This window comes from Pyrus communis, chromosome 10, assembly GCF_041283825.1.
Source record: "Pyrus communis isolate YQ-2024b chromosome 10, ASM4128382v1, whole genome shotgun sequence".
Lineage (NCBI taxonomy): Eukaryota > Viridiplantae > Streptophyta > Magnoliopsida > Rosales > Rosaceae > Pyrus > Pyrus communis.
In genome coordinates, this window is record NC_142574.1 from 33047353 (window position 1) to 33068110 (window position 20758).

The 20758-nt window shown below is 40.2% G+C and overlaps 2 protein-coding genes and 1 pseudogene across 2 annotated transcripts; 2 read left to right on the forward strand and 1 right to left on the reverse strand.

Moving 5' to 3' along the window:
* The first annotated feature begins 328 nt into the window (after window positions 1–328).
* Window positions 329–770, forward strand: LOC148693952 (cysteine proteinase inhibitor 1 pseudogene; annotated as a pseudogene).
* Window positions 771–4018: 3248 nt separating this feature from the next.
* On the forward strand, window positions 4019–8249 carry LOC137728774 (putative MO25-like protein At5g47540). The gene is made up of 11 exons (XM_068467532.2): window positions 4019–4422; window positions 4807–4968; window positions 5053–5171; window positions 5871–5945; window positions 6135–6228; window positions 6657–6716; window positions 7010–7078; window positions 7243–7341; window positions 7516–7560; window positions 7638–7740; window positions 7853–8249. Exons 1-11 carry the CDS (start codon window positions 4303–4305, stop codon window positions 7924–7926), a joined length of 1020 nt encoding a protein of 339 aa, XP_068323633.1. The 5' UTR covers window positions 4019–4302; the 3' UTR covers window positions 7927–8249.
* Window positions 8250–8281: 32 nt separating this feature from the next.
* LOC148693953 (uncharacterized) lies at window positions 8282–16406 on the reverse strand. The gene is made up of 2 exons (XM_088678139.1): window positions 14954–16406; window positions 8282–8400 (listed from the first exon to the last, which is right to left on the reverse strand). The coding sequence occupies exons 1-2, from the start codon at window positions 16404–16406 to the stop codon at window positions 8282–8284; spliced, it is 1572 nt and encodes a 523-aa protein (XP_088534265.1).
* Between the last annotated feature and the right edge of the window lie 4352 nt (window positions 16407–20758).

Genomic DNA, 20758 nt, shown 5'->3' on the forward strand with positions numbered 1-20758 from the left:
TTATAACCGACAGGAAAACTATATTTTCTGGCTAGCCCCGGGCTGGCTGCAGCCAGCTGTCCAGCCCTCTAGCCCTCTCCGATTCCGTGGGACCCTTTAAGATTCCACAGTCCTCTGGCCTAGCCCTCGATTGAAAACGATTTCGAGCTATTTTCGGCCCTTTGGACCTTCGATTAGAGATGGCGTTACTTTCCTGCCCGTTGTGCACGTCCAACCGCCACCTATATATCTGGCCATCCCCCAATGCAGGTCATCAGTCATCGCTCGTCATTTGTGGAGTGGAGCCAGTTAAGGAAACTTCAACAGATTGAAGAAATCAACGGTCACGATGCGCCCTCACTGCTTCCTCATCCTCGCCCTCGTCCTCCTTCCTCCGGTGGCCGCTGCCGCAGACCGATGGGGCCTTATAACCGGCAATTGACAGCCCATAAAGAACATAATCGACCCCCATGTGAAAGAGATCGCAGAGTTCGCGATGTCAGAGTGCAACAAGCAAGCCCAAGGCCAAAACAAGTTGGTATTTGAGAGCATCGTCTGGGGCAACAGTCAGGTGGTGGCGGGCATCAACTATCGGCTTGTCATTTCGGCAAAAAAAGAGTCGATGGTTGATCCCACTGCTGCTGACGATTATGAGGGCATTGTGTGGGAGAAGGCTTGGGAGCATTTCAGGCAATTGATCTCATTTCATCAATTGTCAAAAACAAACTAATTTTATGGAGATTATGATAATTTCGTATTTTAATTGTTGTCTTTAATATGCTCTAATGTACTCTGGATTGCTTGAAGCTATCATCACCTTTCATTATAATAAAGAAATTGAGTGAAAATTTGATGTTTAATTCTTAATTTTCTTGAACTTTTGTAGGTTCAGTTATTATTTTTAATGGAGTTGGGCCAAATAGCTTACTGAATGTATGTGAGAATCACAAACCAAATGTAGGAAATAGCTATTTTTAACAAATAAAAGGGGGAAAACAATTTTTGGAATTGCTCTACTTACCTAGATTTAGAAATGATTTATTAAAAGAAAAATAATTAAACTCCCTAATACCAAAATCGTTAGCCATCATAATATGCATGCTTATTATAGCACAAAATGACATTAGCAACCTAAAAGTGGAGAATAACTACAATACTTACACACTATAAGTACACTCATTTATTGACGGTCAGAGATAATCATTAAATATCACTAAAACATAGTTGACCTTTAAATGAGTGATTGGATTGAGGACCTTGTCATGGAGAATGTGAAACTTTCCTTAAGGATATTACTGGACCTTCATAAAGTTCGTAAGACGTACGTGAGAATCACAAACCAAATAATGTAGCAAACAAATATTGGAAGAAATCACACCACAAAATTACTAGAAACTTAATGCGAAGGAGTGCAGGTTCAACGCATATGGTGAGTTCAACGAATATAATTAAAATCTCTTAAATTTGTACTGAAAAAATAAAGAGCCTTCATCATACATGCATCTGCGTCACATGTATAATCCAGCCATGCTCCAGTGAAGGTCATCACTTGTCATTTGTGGAGTGTGCAGTAAAAAATCTTCAACAAAATAAAGAAAACAACGGTCATGATGCGCCCTCAATACCTCCTCCTTTTCGCCCTCGTCCTCCTTCCTTTAGTTGTCGCTGCCTCGGACCGATGGGGACTTCCGGTCGGCCATCGGGAGCCGTACACATCAGCGACCCCATTTGAAAGAGATCGGGAACTATGCAGTGACGGACTATAACAAGCAGTTGGAAACCAAAGGCCAGAACGAGTTGGTATTTGTGAACGTTGAAGGGGGCGAGTTCGTAGTGGAGGACGGCATCAAATATCTGCTTGTCATTTCTGCCAGGAATGAGATGGTGGCTGATCCTGCCGCCACCTCTGCCGTCTGTTACTAGCACGCCTTTGTGTCGGAGAAGTCGTGGGAGCATTTTAAGCAATTGGTTTTTTTTTTTTGCATCAATTGGCAGAATTTAACTAATTTTCAGGACAATGATCATTTCATATTTTAATGCGTTGTTTTGTGCACTAGTGAACTCTGGATTGCTTGAAGTTTATCATCTTTCACCATATAATAAAGAAACTGAAGAAATAGTTGATGTCTAATTCTTAGTTGTTCATTTTCCTTTGTGGGTTTGGTTATTATAATATCATCTTTCTAAGAATTGTAGTCGTAGACATAGGATATATATATATATATATATATATATATATATATATATACATACACACACACATGTGTGTGTCAGTGTGTGCCAAATGAAAGATTTTGGTATGTTAACTATGATAATTCTTCAAGATTGAGGAAGATTAATGTAGAAATATTATAATATATACATACATATATATATATATATATATATATATATATATATATATATAGAGATAACCTAATGAGCACTTGGCCCATATTAAAAACTTAAGAATGACTGGAGTTTTTATTTAATTACGAATTTGAATTAAGTTATTATGTGGTTAAGGTGAAACATGAAAGATATATATTACGGCTGAACCTGAACGTGATGCATGTGCATGCATACCTGAAGATATGGGTTCGGGATTTAGGTCGCAAGGCATCAACGAGTTGAGGTGGAGCTTGGAGTGGGAGAGAAGGAATGACATGTGAATGCCGTTGCCAAGCTAAATAACACTTTAAAGTAAGCCATGTGCTATATTCTTCATCAACCTCAGCAAGTCAACTTCCAAATTAAACTTATTGTTGGCTTGGAGTTCGACACAACCATATCCCACCAAAGTACATCGTCCATCGTCGCTCTCGCACCCAACTTCACATTCCTAAGCATCATAGCGTAGATACTAGATATTGGTAGCTAGAAAACCTTACTAATTTGGCTAGGTAAGTATAAGCATCCTAACGCCCAAGATTTACTATCATTGTTTCATATGCTAACTCCGTTTTATATATAAATTCTAAATTGTTTATTGATTACATAAAGGAAGAAAAATATATTATTATGACGATAGTATCAATACATCACGTATCATAATCAGGTGCAAGATAAAACAATTAAGTGTTTGATACATATTTGTTTTTACTATGCCTATTGGATTTCACCTTATCTTCCCAAATTCAAAATTTGCAACTTTGCATTTGAAATTTGATTTTAGCTTCACTTTTGTCATTTTCCATCAAATCCTTTAAGAAATATGTTAATACTCTGACAAGCATGATTGAGGCCTACTTAATTGTTGATGTGCCCATTCATAAATGAGAATATTTTTGTTCATCACCTTAAAGTGATGGTGATATTAATTATCCTATCCATCACAGTTGTATGCATTTAAATTTATAAATTTGTGTAGTGAATAAACATATAAACTTCAAAATTTAAATTCATTCAATGATAATAAATAGGTTGGTGAACATTACCATCACTTAAGGGTTATAAGCAAAATGCACCCTTGATAAATTATACTTTTCTCCTTTTTTGTGCACATGCTCCAGCTAAAGATTTTTTTCAGTGTACCAGAAATACGGATACATCAAATTCTATATTAAAAGTGATTGCATACTTGAAAAAAATTCAACTACTTGTATTATGTGTTCCGTACCTACATAAAAAATTCTCCCAACTGAACGCCTCTCCACTAATCTATTTAACCAGATTTCAAAGGGCAACTACCAACCTTCTGAAAACAAAATAACTATTAAAAAAAAATGAAAGTAATGTTTTTTTATATTTGGAACCAACGATATTATTTATGGAAGATTAAGTTAAGTTTCACAATGTAGTAGAAATAATTCATTCAATAAAATAATTTTAATATTGATACATATTTATAAAAAAAAGGAATTTTAACAAAAAACCCACTGTATTGTTCGCTTTAACAAAAAATCATATTTTTACACTAAAAAGTCAATCATGGTATTATTCACTTTACCCTTTATTTTTTTCTTATCATTAAAACTTAAAAATTTTCAAATATTTTCATTAGTTTTTCTAAAAAAATAAATATTATATAAATTTTAACTATGTATTTCCAGTAATAAAAAGGATTTATGGATTCATCGGGCGTGGAGGCAAGGCTAAATTGGTTGTGGAGTAAATTAGGAAAAGTGAAAAACACAATTAGGAACCGCCAGAAGTAACCTACGAGTCCACGACAGACAAACAACAATTGGAATCTGTACGTCCAACCAAGGTGGGGAGCAGCGGAGAGCCTCCTCTAGCCTTCTTCTGCCGGCGCTGAGGCCCTCTCCTCAGCCACCGCCGCAACGGCCGCAGCAGCATCAGGATAAACGACCCCATCGCAGCCAAAGCGCCAACAGCAACAAGATGAAGGGATTATTCAAGTCCAAGCCCCGAACCCCCGCCGACATCGTTCGTCAGACCCGGGATTTACTCGTCTATGCCCAGCGCGCTCCCGATTCTCGCGAAAGCAAACGCGAGGAAAAGGTATCTATTTTCCATCTATTCAAAAATTCGATCCAATTCAATACGATCTAATTGAAAATTTGATCCGGTTCTCCCTTGTTTCTGTATTCTATTCTGTGAAAACTTGGGAATTTGGGATTGTTCATGATTTTTTTATGATCAAAGTTTATATTTTCAAAGTTCCTTTTTTCAGCAACCAGGTTAAGGAATTTATTCATTCGGATTTCATTGAAAATTAATGATTTTGAATTCCGAAATAGTTAAAATTAGTTTGTGAATTTCTTCTGTTTGAATTAGTTTGTTCAAATGCAAATTTTTATGTATATCCTAGTTACTTCTTCGATATTGTTTGTGTATGTGTTGAGCATTGAAACTTATTTGTGTATGGATTTTGTGAATGAGCAGATGTCAGAGCTATGTAAAAACATAAGGGAGCTGAAGTCGATTCTCTACGGCAATAGTGAGTCTGAACCCGTTTCAGAAGCTTGTGCCCAGTTGACCCATGAGTTTTTTAAAGAGAACACACTTCGACTTCTTATTACATGTCTTCCGAAATTGAACTTGGAGGTAAACATTCAATGCTTTTGTTCTTTTAACTTAAATTGTTTTGCCTACATTCTCCATTATCCATTATGGGTTTACGTTGTACAGGCTCGAAAAGATGCCACTCAAGTTGTGGCAAATTTGCAAAGGCAACAAGTTCAGTCCAAGTTGATTGCATCTGATTACTTGGAAGCGAACATTGATTTGATGGATATTTTGATCCAAGGGTAAGCCACTATGCCATGTACTTGCATACTTGGTTGCAGTGTTTCTTTTTGGTTATTACACTTATTTGCAATGATGCTTTGAGCATTTCCAAATATTTCAATCATGGACTCTCAAAATTTAATTTAGAGATACACGAGTGTGCTCATAGTATCCTCTTCTTATGTAACGAGTGCATTTATGAGTTCCTTTCCAATTTTTTCTCAGTCAAAGATCTAGTTTGGGGATTAAGTGGTTGACAAAATATGTTTTGAAAAACATGCTGATTAATTAGATTTTTTAATGCTTTGGGGTTCTCAGGTACTTTTTTTTCATAATTTTTTTGCAGCTCACTAGATTGAAAACACGGCAATTATTATGTTCTTTGTGTATGGCTCTTCAAGTTAGAAAAATGGGCATGATCCCTATTCTTTTTTTTTTTTTTTTTTCAAAAGTATGTATTCTGGTGTTATATTAAAAAGGGTGGGTGGGAGATGGGGTTTTAAAAAGTATATCATCTTTTATTTTTTTTTATTTTTTATTTTTTGGTCAAATGATAGATTTTGTTAGATTAGCCACCGGCGGGGTTTCGAAGTCGAACCCACGCCGTTGTGCAATAGCACAACACCTTTCCATCACTGTGGTAAAGGCCCACTTGCGTATATCATCTTAAGTTGATTTATATTATTTGGCATCTTATTGTTAAAGTCCACATTTTGTAGGTATGGAAACACCGACATGGCTCTGCATTATGGTGCAATGTTGAGAGAGTGCATACGTCATCAAAGTGTTGCAAGGTGAGCAAATGGAACTGTCTCATTGGTTAACTATCAATTTGACTATGAAAGATGTTGTTAGGACTTAGGAGGTGGGATATGAAATCGTTTAGCACCTAAGACCCATAGCTTTTATCCACCTCAAGTGTATCTCATTTAACTTTTTTCTTGCGTAATTGTCTATTGAATTTTTTTTTCTTTTGTTTGCAGATATGTTTTAGAATCAGAGCACATGAAGAAGTTCTTTGATTATATACAACTCCCCAATTTTGATATTGCGGCAGATGCTGCTGCAACTTTTAAGGTTAAGTTAGTCTCACAATATTGTCATGTGTTTATTTTTGTAAAAGTCGCAACACTTTTAAAGTTTACTCAACATTGTTGCACCCCTTGGTATAAACTGAACGCTCAAAATGATTCATTATGTTGTTTAGCCAATAATGCTTTGTCATGTGGGGAATGTTGAATATGCTATCTGTTTCCCTGTCCAATAGGTAGATTTTCCAATAGTACATTTATTGGTCCATAGTATTCCTATCTGCACTTTTACTAGAGCCTGATGCATGTCTAGTGCTGTTTGCTGATCTAAATAGAAGAACAACTTTTTATTATTACTTTTTCATTGTTCAATAGTTGAGGATATATTTCATTTTTTAAAAGCTATTTATTCAACTCATGTACTTGTTGCAGTTGCACTAGAATTATTCTGATTTTTGTAACATCTCAATGCAGGAGCTCTTGACGAGGCACAAATCTACTGTAGCGGATTTTCTTTCCAAGAACTATGATTGGGTAGGGCTGCTTTTATTTTTTTGGGGTGTACAAATGCTTGTTTTCATGTATGTCCTTTCATCTGCATAGAACACATGTATGTGGGTAATAAGAAACATGCGTCAACAATTATTGATTAATTACATTAGAATTACTTCAAGTGAAAAGCAAATAAGAACTGGGAAACAACATACAATTATTACATGCTAATGGTCAATGTGAAACATTCGTTTACACTTTTTGTTGTTTCTTCAGTTTTTATATTATCGTGGTTGCCAATTAACCAAAACTTGATATTTCCATCTTTATGACAGTTTTTTGCGGAGTATAACTCAAAGCTACTGGAATCACCCAATTACATTACCAGACGACAAGCTGTTAAGGTATGATAAATATTTGACCACAAATAGCTGTCTCTTACATAATATGATGCATGACCTTGAGGTCCTGATTGAAGTACCCTGTACTCTCTTGTTTTGTCATGTTTTTTGAAATAAGCTGCATGCTTCTTATGGTGTTGCTGAAGATGCTTCTCTATTAATTACAGTTGTTAGGAGATATTTTGTTGGATCGGTCAAACTCAGCTGTGATGACTCGATATGTGAGTTCAAGGGACAACTTGAGGATCCTTATGAACCTTCTCAGAGTAGGATATACTCTACTCTATTGGTTTTTGCTAATTTTCATGAACTTTCCCCTCCCTCTTCCAGGCGATTGAATAGAATTAAAATTTAAGTTACGCAAGCCCTTGAACATACCATTCGTGTTGCATTTGGTATACCTATTTCTTACATGCATAATTTTGGGGTTTCATCTGCAGGAGTCAAGCAAGAGCATTCAGATTGAAGCATTTCATGTTTTCAAGGTTTGGTTCATACATTTTGATTTGTTAATGTTGAGGTTACTCTAGTTCTTTTCATTAACATGTTTTAGTGTTCACAGCTATTTGCTGCTAATCAAAATAAACCCGCCGACATTGTGAGCATACTTGTCGCCAATAGAAGCAAACTTCTACGACTGTTCGCCGATTTTAAGATAGACAAAGGTAGATGGGAGTGCTTTCTTTTTTTTTTTTTTTTTTTTTTTTTTTTTGTTATTCTGACTTTCATTGTCATTTTGGCACTTTGTTTACAATTTTTTCAAATGTTTTGTTGCAGAGGATGAACAATTTGAGGCAGACAAAGCTCAAGTAGTGAGAGAAATAGCTGCCATGGAACCTAAAGACTCATGAGGGAACTTTGTCATGTATGTGGATTCTTGACTTTCTTGTTCTATTTGTGAATTTTAGAGTCTATTCAACGTTCGAATGAGCCTCATCTTCTATCCCCCTTGCTTCTTCCTGTGTAGTTGCCAAGTTACTACTTGTTTTTTGCAAAAGTTAGATAAATAAATTGGTAAAATGTCCGACGTTGTACTTAGGTTATGCCAATGTTTAAAACGGTTGACCACGCGTTCATTTAATGTGTTCAAATTCACTCAAATGTGGGACTAGTGTCGTATTATTTGCGTATAATACACTTGAAGAAGATACTCGTATTTGAAGTTTTTATAAAACATTGCGTGTAACAGCGCTCCGGATTCCGTAGTTAATCTAAAATTAGTAGGAATATGTTGAAGTTTCTCATGATCAAAGCAGCATATCTTTTTGTCACGTTGAGAATACAGCGATCATCTTCTGGCACTTCATCCAGATTCCAATCATATGCTGTTATTACGAGACGTGAAATTATGAATCACGGGCGAACAAGGAATAACGAACGCCGTATACTGGCATATTCTATGAATCTATCTCCCCCATCACAGTGGCATTTACCATCAAATGACTAGATATAATATTTGGCATAATTTCTCTAGTCATTTTTCGCATTTCACTTCGGAGCTGGCCATGCGATATGTATACTCACAAGAATATGACACCCTATATTTGGTCTCACTCATTCCGACGAGTGGGTCTCATCTAATTGTCTCCTTGATGCCTTTAATCTTCAAGTTTCTCAAAAATCTGTCAAACGCGTTTTGAAGTGGCATGCGTGAGAGAGCCCTTGTCTTCCTTAAATTGATGTCATACGAACGTCTCGTGTGCACTAGTGTAATTAAACCTAATATTTTTATCTACTAATAAAGTTACTCGTGCTGTCTTATCTTCCCATACACTTTTCACTAAATTTTTGACACTAATTTAACTCTTATAAAATGATATCGAAGGACCAACTCAATAAAAAAATTCTTCTCTGTTTACCATCTCCCTGCAACCATCTCAATTCCTTTAAATAAATATTTTGATCATTTCCTATTCACCTAGTTTAATCATTCATAATAGTTGTTCAAACATTTTACTAACGAAATAGTTCTTTAAAATTTTGAAAAATAAAATGGGAGACCAGAAGAAAGAATTGGACTGGAGGGGTGGGATTGGTTGTCGTAAATTTTGGAAATGGGGCATGAGGATGAAAATTTAGGAATGCGAGGTTTGGTTGTGGGATTTGGGGCGACAAGTGGTTGTATTGGGGTTTGGAGGGAGGGAAATAAGGAATAAGAGTTGCAATTGGCTTAAGATCGGGAAATCTAACTAGAATAAAAATCGGGAAGAGAGGCCTTGGTGTGACACACCCCGATCGAGGTCGGAGCGTGCTGGCCGTCACACGAAGGTGACGTAGCCATGTGCACGTGCGGAAGCTAATAAAGTAATAATATAAAAGTACGAATAATTTAAAAACTAGCATACAAAGTACTAAACAAGTGCTAGCGTAAGTGAAAGACAATTTCAGAGCAGGTCTACAGCAGTCCAAAAGAAAGTTGCAACATAAGTACACCCAAAGGTGACCCTACGCTGGTGAGTATTTGTCAGAAAAGCCGGGAGAATCCTTTGGGAATACCACTGAAACTGCTAATCAACTAGAACCTGGAGGGGCGCAAAACAAAAGCGTGAGTGGGCAAAAACAAAGCTCTTTGAAAACCATTTAGCAAAATACATTCTAACCCCTCGCCGTAAAACCTGTATACTTCCCAGAAAATAATCATATATACGTACGTATAAAAATGCCAATCATGCTCAAGGGTATGCCAAACATGCTCAACATTATGCCATGTCAAAGTCTCATAATAATATGCAAATGCTCAGGTATAAATCACATCAATAACATAACATCTGGCAGCCGGAGTTACCTAACGTGACCTGTACGGCTGCATATAGAGCTCAAATCTCAAACTCAATAACTGAACCTGCCCACGAGTCGGAACCACCTAAAGTGGTCTGTACGACAGGCCTGGGTGTAACATATATATATAGGCTCTAGTGCTACGATCACGTGAAGGCTGTGCGAATAATCGCGGGTCACCTACGAGTCGGAACCACCTAATGTGGTCTGTACGACAAGACTGTGCACCTAACTTGGATCCAAGCTGAGCGTGTGGTGCGGGAGGTGAACATCACGTGAAGGACTGTGCCCTACACTGGGCGGGAGCACTAACACCGGGGGTGCAGGTTATGAGCTCTCTAAGCATCTCAAACTACTGCTGTATGTAAATATGAATACCACTTACCTGGCACTTACCTGTGCGTCCACAGCACCCAATATGCATATGTGTATGCATGCCACTACTAATGCATGCAATGATGCATAAACGATAATAATAAAGTGCATGACATAACATAAATAACCCTTTTTTTAATCAATTTCTGGGAATATAAATGTATATAGGTATATACGGAAAACAAAAGCCCACTCACTGATAAGTGGAAGGGTCGTAGCCCCCTGCCTCGAGTGCGAACGCTTGTCCTCGGGGTATGTGTCACCTATATGCGAAATAACTATAAAAACGTTAACTTTAAAGCACATAACCAACTTCTCGTAATAACTTCTCATACATTGCTCAAAATGGACAAATGAATATACCAACATGCTCTACACAACCTCAGGATCACAACCATAATTTTAGAAAAATTTTCCTCCGCCGCACGCGCCCCCACGCGCCGGCCAAGGCACGGCCACACGCGCCGGCCACGCGCAGGCACGTGTGGCGCACACGGACGGCGTCAACTGACGCCGTTAGGAATATTCCGTCAGTTTTGACAAATTCCGTTAACGGCGTCAGGAATATTTCATCAACTCTGACGGAATATTCCGTCACCTTCTCCGTTCAGTCTCCGACGCCGGAAAACTGGGAAACCTGCAACTCGAGTTTTCTCACTCGTTTCTCAACCGTTTTTCGTGATTTTTGAACCAAAATGAAGCCCTAGACTAGTAGAACACATCCATACAAGTTTTAAGGGCTAAAACTTACGCGATCTTACCTGAGCAAACAACCAAAACCGGCCAACTTCAAGCAGGACGATCCCGACGTCCAAATTCGTCCAACGAAGCACTCCGGGGCTCCTTGAGACCTCACTAAGGCACCTATGAGCTTCAAAAACCCAAAAACATACTAGATTAATCTTGCATGAATAGTACCCAAGTCGGCCATTGTCGAATCGACGTGAAAACGAAGGATTTCTCACCTGAAAATGGTATGGCTGTGCTCGCCTCGACCTCACGAGTTCAATGGTGTAGTTGGTTCCCTCGATCTGCTAAGGTTTGGGTGATTTTGTGTGTTGTCCGTACGTTTTCAGAGGGAAGAAGAAGGAATGGAGCTTGGGGGGAGAGAGAGACAGAGGGAAAGGGAGAGTGACAGTGTCTGTGAGTGTGTGTGTGTGTGTGGTCCAACACATGCCACACCACACAAAACAACCCATAACGTGACAAAAACGAACTAGGGGCAAAGTCGTAATTTCACACGTGCGTTTCGATATTTCCGGGACGGGATGTCACAACCTTCCCACCTTAATAGAATTTCGTCCCGAAATTCAAAACAACCAAGTAACAACCCCTAGTGGTCAAAGAATAATCGAGGATACAAATCCCTCATCCGATCTTCTGTCTCCCAAGTAGCTTCCTCAACTGAATGATTCCTCCACAAAACTTTCACTAAATTCACCGTCTTGTTCCTCAGAACCTTCTCTTTCCAATCGATGATCGTCACCGGTTCCTCGTCATACGTCAAATCTGGGTTAATCTCGAGCGGTTGAGGAGGTATCACGTGAGATGGATCAGCAACATAGTGTCGGAGCATAGACACGTGAAAGACGTTATGCACTCTAGCCAACTCCGGAGGCAACTCCAACCTGTAAGCTACCTCACCAACTCGTTCTGTGACCATGTATGGTCCGATGTATCTGGGACTCAACTTCCCCTTCTTTCCAAACCGCACGACACCTCTCCATGGTGAAAGCTTCAGAAATACCCAGTCTCCGACCTCATACGTTCTGTCCGTAGCATGCCGATCCGCTAAACTCTTCTGTCTGTCCTGAGCTGCTTTCAGGTTAGACTTAATCACCTGAACATTCTGAGTAGTCTCCTCGACAATCTCCGGACCCACTAAAACTCTCTCACCAACCTCTGACCAACACAACGGTGTACGACAAGCTCTGCCATACAAAGCCTCAAATGGCGCCATGCCAATACTCGAATGAAAGCTGTTGTTGTAAGCGAATTCCATCAAATCTAACCGCTGGTGCCAAGCATCACCAAACTGCAACACCGAAGCTCGCAGCATATCCTCCAACGTCTGAATAGTTCTCTCTGACTGTCCGTCTGTCTGTGGATGATACGCCGTACTGTAAAGTAATCTCGTGCCCAAAGCTTCCTGAAAAGCCACCCAAAACTTCGATGTGAATCGTGGATCACGATCCGAGACAATACTCACTGGGACACCATGATACTTCACCACCTTCGAGATAAACAACTCCGCTAAACGGCTCAAAGAATACTTCTCTCTCACAGGAATAAAATGAGCCGACTTAGTAAGTCGATCGACGATCACCCAAATGCCGTCAAAGCCATTTTGTGTACGCGGCAACTTGTACACAAAATCCATGGTGATATTTTCCCATTTCCACTCTGGAACGGGAAGCGGCTGTAACAACCCAAACGGCTTCTTTCTTTCTGCTTTAACCTACTGACAAACAGCACACCTGCTCATATACTCGGCTATCTCCCTCTTCATACCCGGCCAATAATAAAATGGTCGAATGGTATGATACATTTTAGTAGCTCATGGATGCATGGCATAAGCCGAGATATGTGCTTCATCGAGAATTTCCTTCTTCAACTCCACATTATTAGGCATGAACATTCTATCCTCTAGCATCAACATGTCATCCGAATCACGAACTCTGAGGTCTCGCCTCCTTCCTTGATCTCAAGCTTGGATTAATTCTTGAGTTTCCTGATCAGCTACTTGAGCTTCAAGTACCCGATCAATAAGAATTGGCCTAACTTGGAAATTAGCAAGTAGCGCCACTTCTCGATCTTCTGCTTCTAACCTTACTCCCGTAGCACGCAAGTCCACCAAAAGAGGAACACGACTCGCGTACAACGCATTAATACGACCCTGTGACTTCCTGCTAAGTGCATCAACCACTACGTTCGCACGACCAGGGTGATAATCAATCGTGCAATTGTAATCGCTGAGCAACTCCAACCACCTCCGCTGACGAAGATTAAGTTCCTTCTGAGTAAAGAGATACTGGAGACTCTTGTGATCTGTAAAGATCCTGCACTTCTCTCCGTAAAGATAGTGTCTCCACAACTTCAACGCAAAGATGATAGCAGCCAACTCCAAGTCATGTGTAGGGTAATTCAACTCATGAGGTTTCAACTGCCGCGAAGCATAAACAATCACCCTACCATGCTGCATCAATACACATCCCAGACCATTCAAGGAAGCATCGCTATAAACCTCGAAATCACCACTATTGTTTGGGAGTGCCAAAACAGGTGCATGAGTGAGACAATGCTTCAACTGCTGGAAACTCTGCTCACACCTATCATCCCACTCAAATTTAACATCCTTCCTCGTTAACCTCGTCAATGGCAAGGCAATCACCGAAAAATCCCTAACGAATCTCCGATAATACCCCGCCAAACCAAGAAAACTTCTCACCTCGGTGACGGTTCGCAGTTGCTCCCAACTCTCCACAGCTGCAACCTTCTGAGGGTCAACCAAAATACCCTGAGCAGAAATGATGTGCCCCAAGAACGCAACTTGATCTAACCAGAACTGGCACTTGCTAAACTTAGCATATAACTGGTGTTCCCTCAACCTCTTCAACACCAAAGTAAGATGTCGAACATGCTCCGCCTTCGACTTAGAATACACCAGAATATCGTCGATGAAGACAATAACGAATTTATCCAAGTAAGGCTGGAATACCCGATTCATCAAATCCATGAAAGCAGCTGGTGCATTCGTCAACCCAAATGACATAACCAGAAACTCGTAATGACCGTAACGAGTCATGAACGCCGTCTTAGGGACATCATCCCTACTGATCTTCAGCTGATAGTAACCAGACCTCAAGTCTATCTTAGAAAACACATAAACACCTCTCAGCTGATCGAACAAATCATCGATACGAGGCAATGGATAACGGTTTTTAATCGTCACCCGATTTAATTGCCTGTAGTCGATACATAGCCTCAAAGTTCCATCCTTCTTCCTTACAAACAAAACTGGAGCGCCCCAAGGCGAAGTACTAGACTGAATAAATCCCTTATCCACTAACTTCTACAACTGAACCTTCAATTCCCTTAACTCCGTGGGAGCCATACGATAAGAAGTTAAAGAAATAGGATTAGTACCTGGAAGCAACTCAATAGTGAACTCCACGTCTCGATCTGGGGGTAAACCGGGTAAATCCTCGGGAAATACATCAGGGAAGTGTCTTACCACTCTCACATCCTCAACTCTGTTAGGAACAGCCTCATCTAACACCACATGAGCTAGATACCCCTGACAACCCTTAGATAACAACTTTTTCGCTCGCAGCGCTGAAATAACGCCGTGTCTCACCCCACTCTGCTCACCCACGAAAGTAACCACAGGTAGTCCAGGTCGGTGAAATGTAACTACTTTCCCGTAACAGTCAATGTTGGCACGATAGAAATGCAACCAATCCGTGCCCAGAATCACATCAAAGTCCACAATATCTAACGGGATAAGATCGGCTGACAAAGCAACACCCTCTATGATCACTGGACATCCTGGGTACACACAATCTACAACACATCTTTCTCCTCTAGGCATAGCGAACTCTAAATCGTACCCTAGAGGTGTGGGGCGAGGTTGCGTCACTTGAGCAAATGTATGAGAAATTACGAAATGTGTAGCTCCACAATCAATTAAGACTCTAGCAAAACAACCAAGAATGTTCAACGTACCCATAATCAAGTCTGGGTTGTTCTGAGCGTCCTGCAGGGAAATATTGTGAAGACGCCCTTGGCCCTGCTGACGTCCGCCGCGGCCTCTGCTCGCCTGAACGCCGCGTCCTTGAGCACCACGCCCCTGGCTGGGCTGACCCGACTGTCTCGAAGACCCTGCACTGCTAGTGGCAATCTCAGCCTGCTGATACTGTCCTCCCTGATACCACTGAGAACCACCCGCTGGAGCTGGAGGATACGGCATATAGCCGCCTGAATACTGGGGATAGCCACCCTGGGAATAGGGATCCTGAGGGTACTGATACTGCCCCGGAGCATAAGGGACAGCATCACCCTGATAGTGGTAAGCACCACCTCGACCCGTCTGGCCGTAGCTACTAGGACCCTGGATCTGCTGGAATGGTGCAGGTGGTGGCATAAAGGTCTGCTGCGGTTTTTGCTGCTGCTGACCCTGGGGACAATTCACCGCTCTATGTCCCATCTGTCCACACGTGAAGCAACCACTGCTACCACGTCTACACTCGCCGAAATGCCGGTTGTTACACCTACGGCAAACTGGGGCTCTGCCTCGCCCACCATCGCCCTGCCTCTGGCCTCTAGCGCCACCAGACAATCTACCTCCTCGACCCTGTCCAGTGGCACTGAAGCCACCACTCGAAGAACTAGAACTAGCTCCACCTCTCTTGAAGTTCTGAGTCTGGCGAGGCCCGAGCGATGCTTGACCCTTACCCTTGTCATCCTTCTTTTGGTTGCCGTCCTTCTCTTCATCAGTGTCGCTCGACATATTCTCAGAGTCCTCAATTCTCAGCAGTATCTCATAAAAATCCTGGTATGATTCACAGTGTGTGGTAGTCGCCATAGAACGCCACATTTTCCTGGTGCCGAAACGGAAACGACGGAGCATCTCTGCTGGATTACCAGCAACATCAGGATGGTAGCGCAACAGATCAGTAAATTTACGATAATACTCATTCGCCGACATCTTCCGCTGCTTCAGTTCGGTAAACTCCTGCTTCTTACAGTCAATGTATTCAGGGGGCACATATCTCCTCTTAAACAAATCCGTAAAAACATTCCAATCCGTCCTCTGATCTGGAGTCAACCTACGAAGCTCCTGCTCCCACCAAGCTGCAGACTCCGTATCCAGAAACCATGAGGTCGTCTCGACCCACCTCTCCATAGGAAAGTTCCCCTGATTATGCAGCACACGGAAAGTTTTCTCTATGTGTTCTAGCCAGCGCTCTGCGCCCTCATGCCCTTCACTGCCCTTAAACTTATCTAACTTCAGATTGTACATAGTCTCCAGAGGAGTCCTCTGGGGAGGGCGCATCACTGACTGAAGGGCTGTAGCAAAAACTTCCCCCAACTGAGCAACATCGGGGAAGCTAGACTCAGAAGAACGACGTGGTTCCCGACGAGGAGGCATAATTCTGACAGAAGACACCAAAACCATTAGAATACTCACAAGGACACAGGACTGCCAAACCTAGGCTCTGATACCAAACTGACACACCCCGACCGAGGTCGGAGCGTGCTGGCCGTCACACGAAGGTGACGTAGCCATGTGCACGTGCGGAAGCTAATAAAGTAATAATATAAAAGTACGAATAATTTAAAAACTAGCAAACAAAGTACTAAACAAGTGCTAGCGTAAGTGAAAGACAATTTCATAGCAGGTCTACAGCAGTCCAAAAGAAAGTTGCGACATAAGTACACCCAAAGGTGACCCTACGCTGGTGAGTATCTGTCAGAAAAGCCGGGAGAATCCTCTGGGAATACCACCGAAACTGCTAATCAACTAGAACCTGGAGGGGCGCAAAACAAAAGCGTGAGTGGGCAAAAACAAAGCTCTTTGAAAACCATTTAGCAAAATACATTCTAACCCCTTGCCGTAAAACCTGTATACTTCCCAGAAAATAATCATATATACGTACGTATAAAAATGCCAATCATGCTCAAGGGTATGCCAAACATGCTCAACATTATGCCATGTCAAAGTCTCATAATAATATGCAAATGCTCAGGTATAAATCACATCAATAACATAACATCTGGCAGCTGGAGTCACCTAATGTGACATGTACGGCTGCATATAGAGCTCAAATCTCAAACTCAATAACTGAACCTGCCCACGAGTCGGAACCACCTAAAGTGGTCTGTACGACAGGCCTAGGTGTAACATATATATATACGCTCTAGTGCTACGATCACGTGAAGGCTGTGCGAATAATCGTGGGTCACCTACGAGTCGGAACCACCTAATGTGGTCTGTATGACAAGACTGTGCACCTAACTTGGATCCAAGCTGAGCGTGTGGTGCGGGAGGTGAACATCACGTGAAGGACTGTGCCCTACACTGGGCGGGAGCATTAACACCGGGGGTGCAGGTTATGAGCTCTTTAAGCATCTCAAACTACTGCTGTATGTAAATATGAATACCACTTACCTGTGCGTCCACAGCACCCAATATGCATATGTGTATGCATGCCACTACTAATGCATGCAATGATGCATAAACGATAATAATAAAGTGCATGGCATAACATAAATAACCCTTTTTTTAATCAATTTCTGGGAATATAAATGTATATAGGTATATACGGAAAACAAAAGTCCACTCACTGATAAGTGGAAGGGTCGTAGCCCCCTGCCTCGAGTGCGAACGCTCATCCTCGGGGTATGTGTCACCTATATGCGAAATAACTATAAAAACGTTAACTTTAAAGCACATAACCAACTTCTCGTAATAACTTCTCATACATTGCTCAAAATGGACAAATGAATATACCAACATGCTCTACACAACCTCAGGATCACAACCTTAATTTTAGAAAAATTTTCCTCCGCCGCACGCGCCCCCACGCGCCGGCCAAGGCACGGCCACGCGCAGGCACGTGTGGCGCACACGGACAGCGTCAACTGACGCCGTTAGGAATATTCCGTCAGTTTTGACAGATTCCGTTAACGGCGTCAGGAATATTCCGTCAACTCTGACGGAATATTCCGTCACCTTCTCCGTTCAGTCTCCGGCGCCGGAAAACTGGGAAACTTGCAACTCGAGTTTTCTCACTCGTTTCTCAACCGTTTTTCGTGATTTTTGAACCAAAATGAAGTCCTAGACTAGTAGAACACATCCATACAAGTTTTAAGGGCTAAAACTTACGCGATCTTACCTGAGCAAACAACCAAAACCGGCCAACTTCAAGCAGGACGATCCCGACGTCCAAATTCGTCCAACGAAGCACTCCGGGGCTCCTTGGGACCTCACTAAGGCACCTATGAGCTTCAAAAACCCAAAAACATACTAGATTAATCTTGCATGAATAGTACCCAAGTCGGCCATTGTCGAATCGACGTGAAAACGAAGGATTTCTCACCTGAAAATGGTATGGCTGTGCTCGCCTCGACCTCACGAGTTCAATGGTGTAGTTGGTTCCCTCGATCTGCTAAGGTTTAGGTGATTTTGTGTGTTGTCCGTACGTTTTCAGAGGGAAGAATAAGGAATGGAGCTCGGGGGGAGAGAGAGATAGGGAAGAGACAGAGGGAAAGGGATAGTGACAGTTTCTGTGAGTGTGTGTATGTGTATGGTCCAACACATGCCACACCACACAAAACAACTCATAACGTGACAAAAACGAACTAGGGGCAAAGTTGTAATTTCACACGTGCGTTTCGATATTTCCGGGACGGGATGTCACATGGTGGTTAGCAGAGATCCGGCTAGGCTTATCAGCATTTTAATAGTTATTTTTCTCAAAAACTAAAAAATATTTGTTATTAGAGATTACTTTAAGAATAATAGTAACTATGAAAATAGCATTTAATTTAATTTTATGATTACGAAATAAAACATTGGAATAGCTACAGCAACATGGCATCTATATATAAAGCCAACACAAAAGGTGAATACTATTTTTTGTGTCACCAAGCTTCAACAAAAAAATAAAATAAAATAAAATAAAAAGATAAAAAGGCCCCCAAGACAAAAAAATTCAAAGTCATCCCAAAATAATGCAGAGGTATTTTTGTCATTTTAACAATGCTTATTTTTAATAATTAATAATTTTTTTACTTTTTTAATTAGTACAATATGTTAGCAATAATGTGATTCAATTAGATATTCATTCAATATTATTTTCTCTATTTTTAACCACGTTCAAAACATTTTAAGAGGTGTGTAATGTTGGTTATAAAAAAGGCCATTCGCACATGGATAATAATGTGATTAAATTAGTTGTCAAATGAATTTTTTTTAACAAACGATATTGTTTACACAAAGGGGGAGGAGTGGGCTTAACCTCACAATGAGCTAATAATAATGTGATTCAATCAGTTGTTTATTAAATATTATTTTCTCTATACTTAATGTAAATTCTATAGAGCGATTTTATTATGTAGATTTAACTGCTTTAATTGGTTTATGAGGGGTTTCTTTTAGCATGATCTAAAATTATTAATTTACGTCAAATATTTGATTTTCCTTTTATCAATTTAAACATATAAATACACTTAAAACGTGTAAATCGCGCGTAGCACGAATAAGGTATTTCGCACGCAGATAATAATATGATTAAATTAGTTATCAAATTTTTTTTTTTTAACAAATGATATTATCTACACTAAAAGGGAGGGGGTGGGCTAAGCCTCACAATGATGTGATTCAATCAATTGTTTATTAAATATTATTTTCTCTATTCTTAATGTAAATTCTATAGAGACTGATTTTTTTATGTAGATTCAGTTGCTTTAATTGGTTTATGAGAGATTTCTTCTAACATGATCTAAGATTATTCATTTACTTCAAATATTTGACTTTTCTTTTGTCAATTTACGTATATAAATATATTTAAAATATGTAAATTACGTGTAGCATACTATAATTAAAAAAAATACCTTCTACACATGAGCACTGCATGTATGAAGGCTAGTATATACAATTGAAGCGAATCTGGTACTACAATCCAAGTAGTAGTTTCCTATTCTTTCTCCGTATTTTATGTGGTGCAGGATGTCTCTTCGGCTTCATGTACGTTTCGGTTTTCTTGCTTTTCGATTCTGGACCCATTTGATCGGAAATTTCCGAAGCTTTAGGGACACGGTCTCCCCAGCCCCTCGTCCAAAAGGAAGAGATAAATGATAAGTACGCTCTTAAAAGTATAACTCTTTGTTATTTTATAATTTAACGTTAATTTGTATTAATATTATAAAACGTTATACCAAAAAGAAAAAAAATGATGGCAGAGGGTGAGGGTCCTTGGATAGTCCCATTTTTCAGATAATCTATTTAATATTTCCCAAAATGAAACTACGCGTGTTTAGAACTATCTCACTCAGTACTAAAGTCTAGTGACATTCATCTTCACTTAGTTTCGAATCATGTGAATAATAAATTTAATACCAAATTAGGTTGTTTATTGTGTGGCTTCTAAACTCCCCCCTTCTAGTATAAAATATATCATTATACTAAAAAAAATATTATTAGTGACTAATGGAGGGCAATTATAGGTAAAACAGTCATACAGAAAATGGGAGACCAGAAGAAAGAATTGGACTGGAGGGGTGGCATTGGTTGTCGTAAATGTTGGAAATGGAAGCATGAGGATGAAAATTTAGGAATGCGATGTTTGGTTGTGGGATTTGGGAGGGGAGAAGTGGTTGCATTGGGGGTCTGGAGTGAAAGAAGGAAGGAATAAGAGTTGCAATTGGTTCGAGATCTGGAAACTAATTGAATTATGGAATTCTAACTAGAATAAAAATCAGGAAGAGAGACTTTAACAGTGAGTAGAGACTCGGCTGGGCTTATCA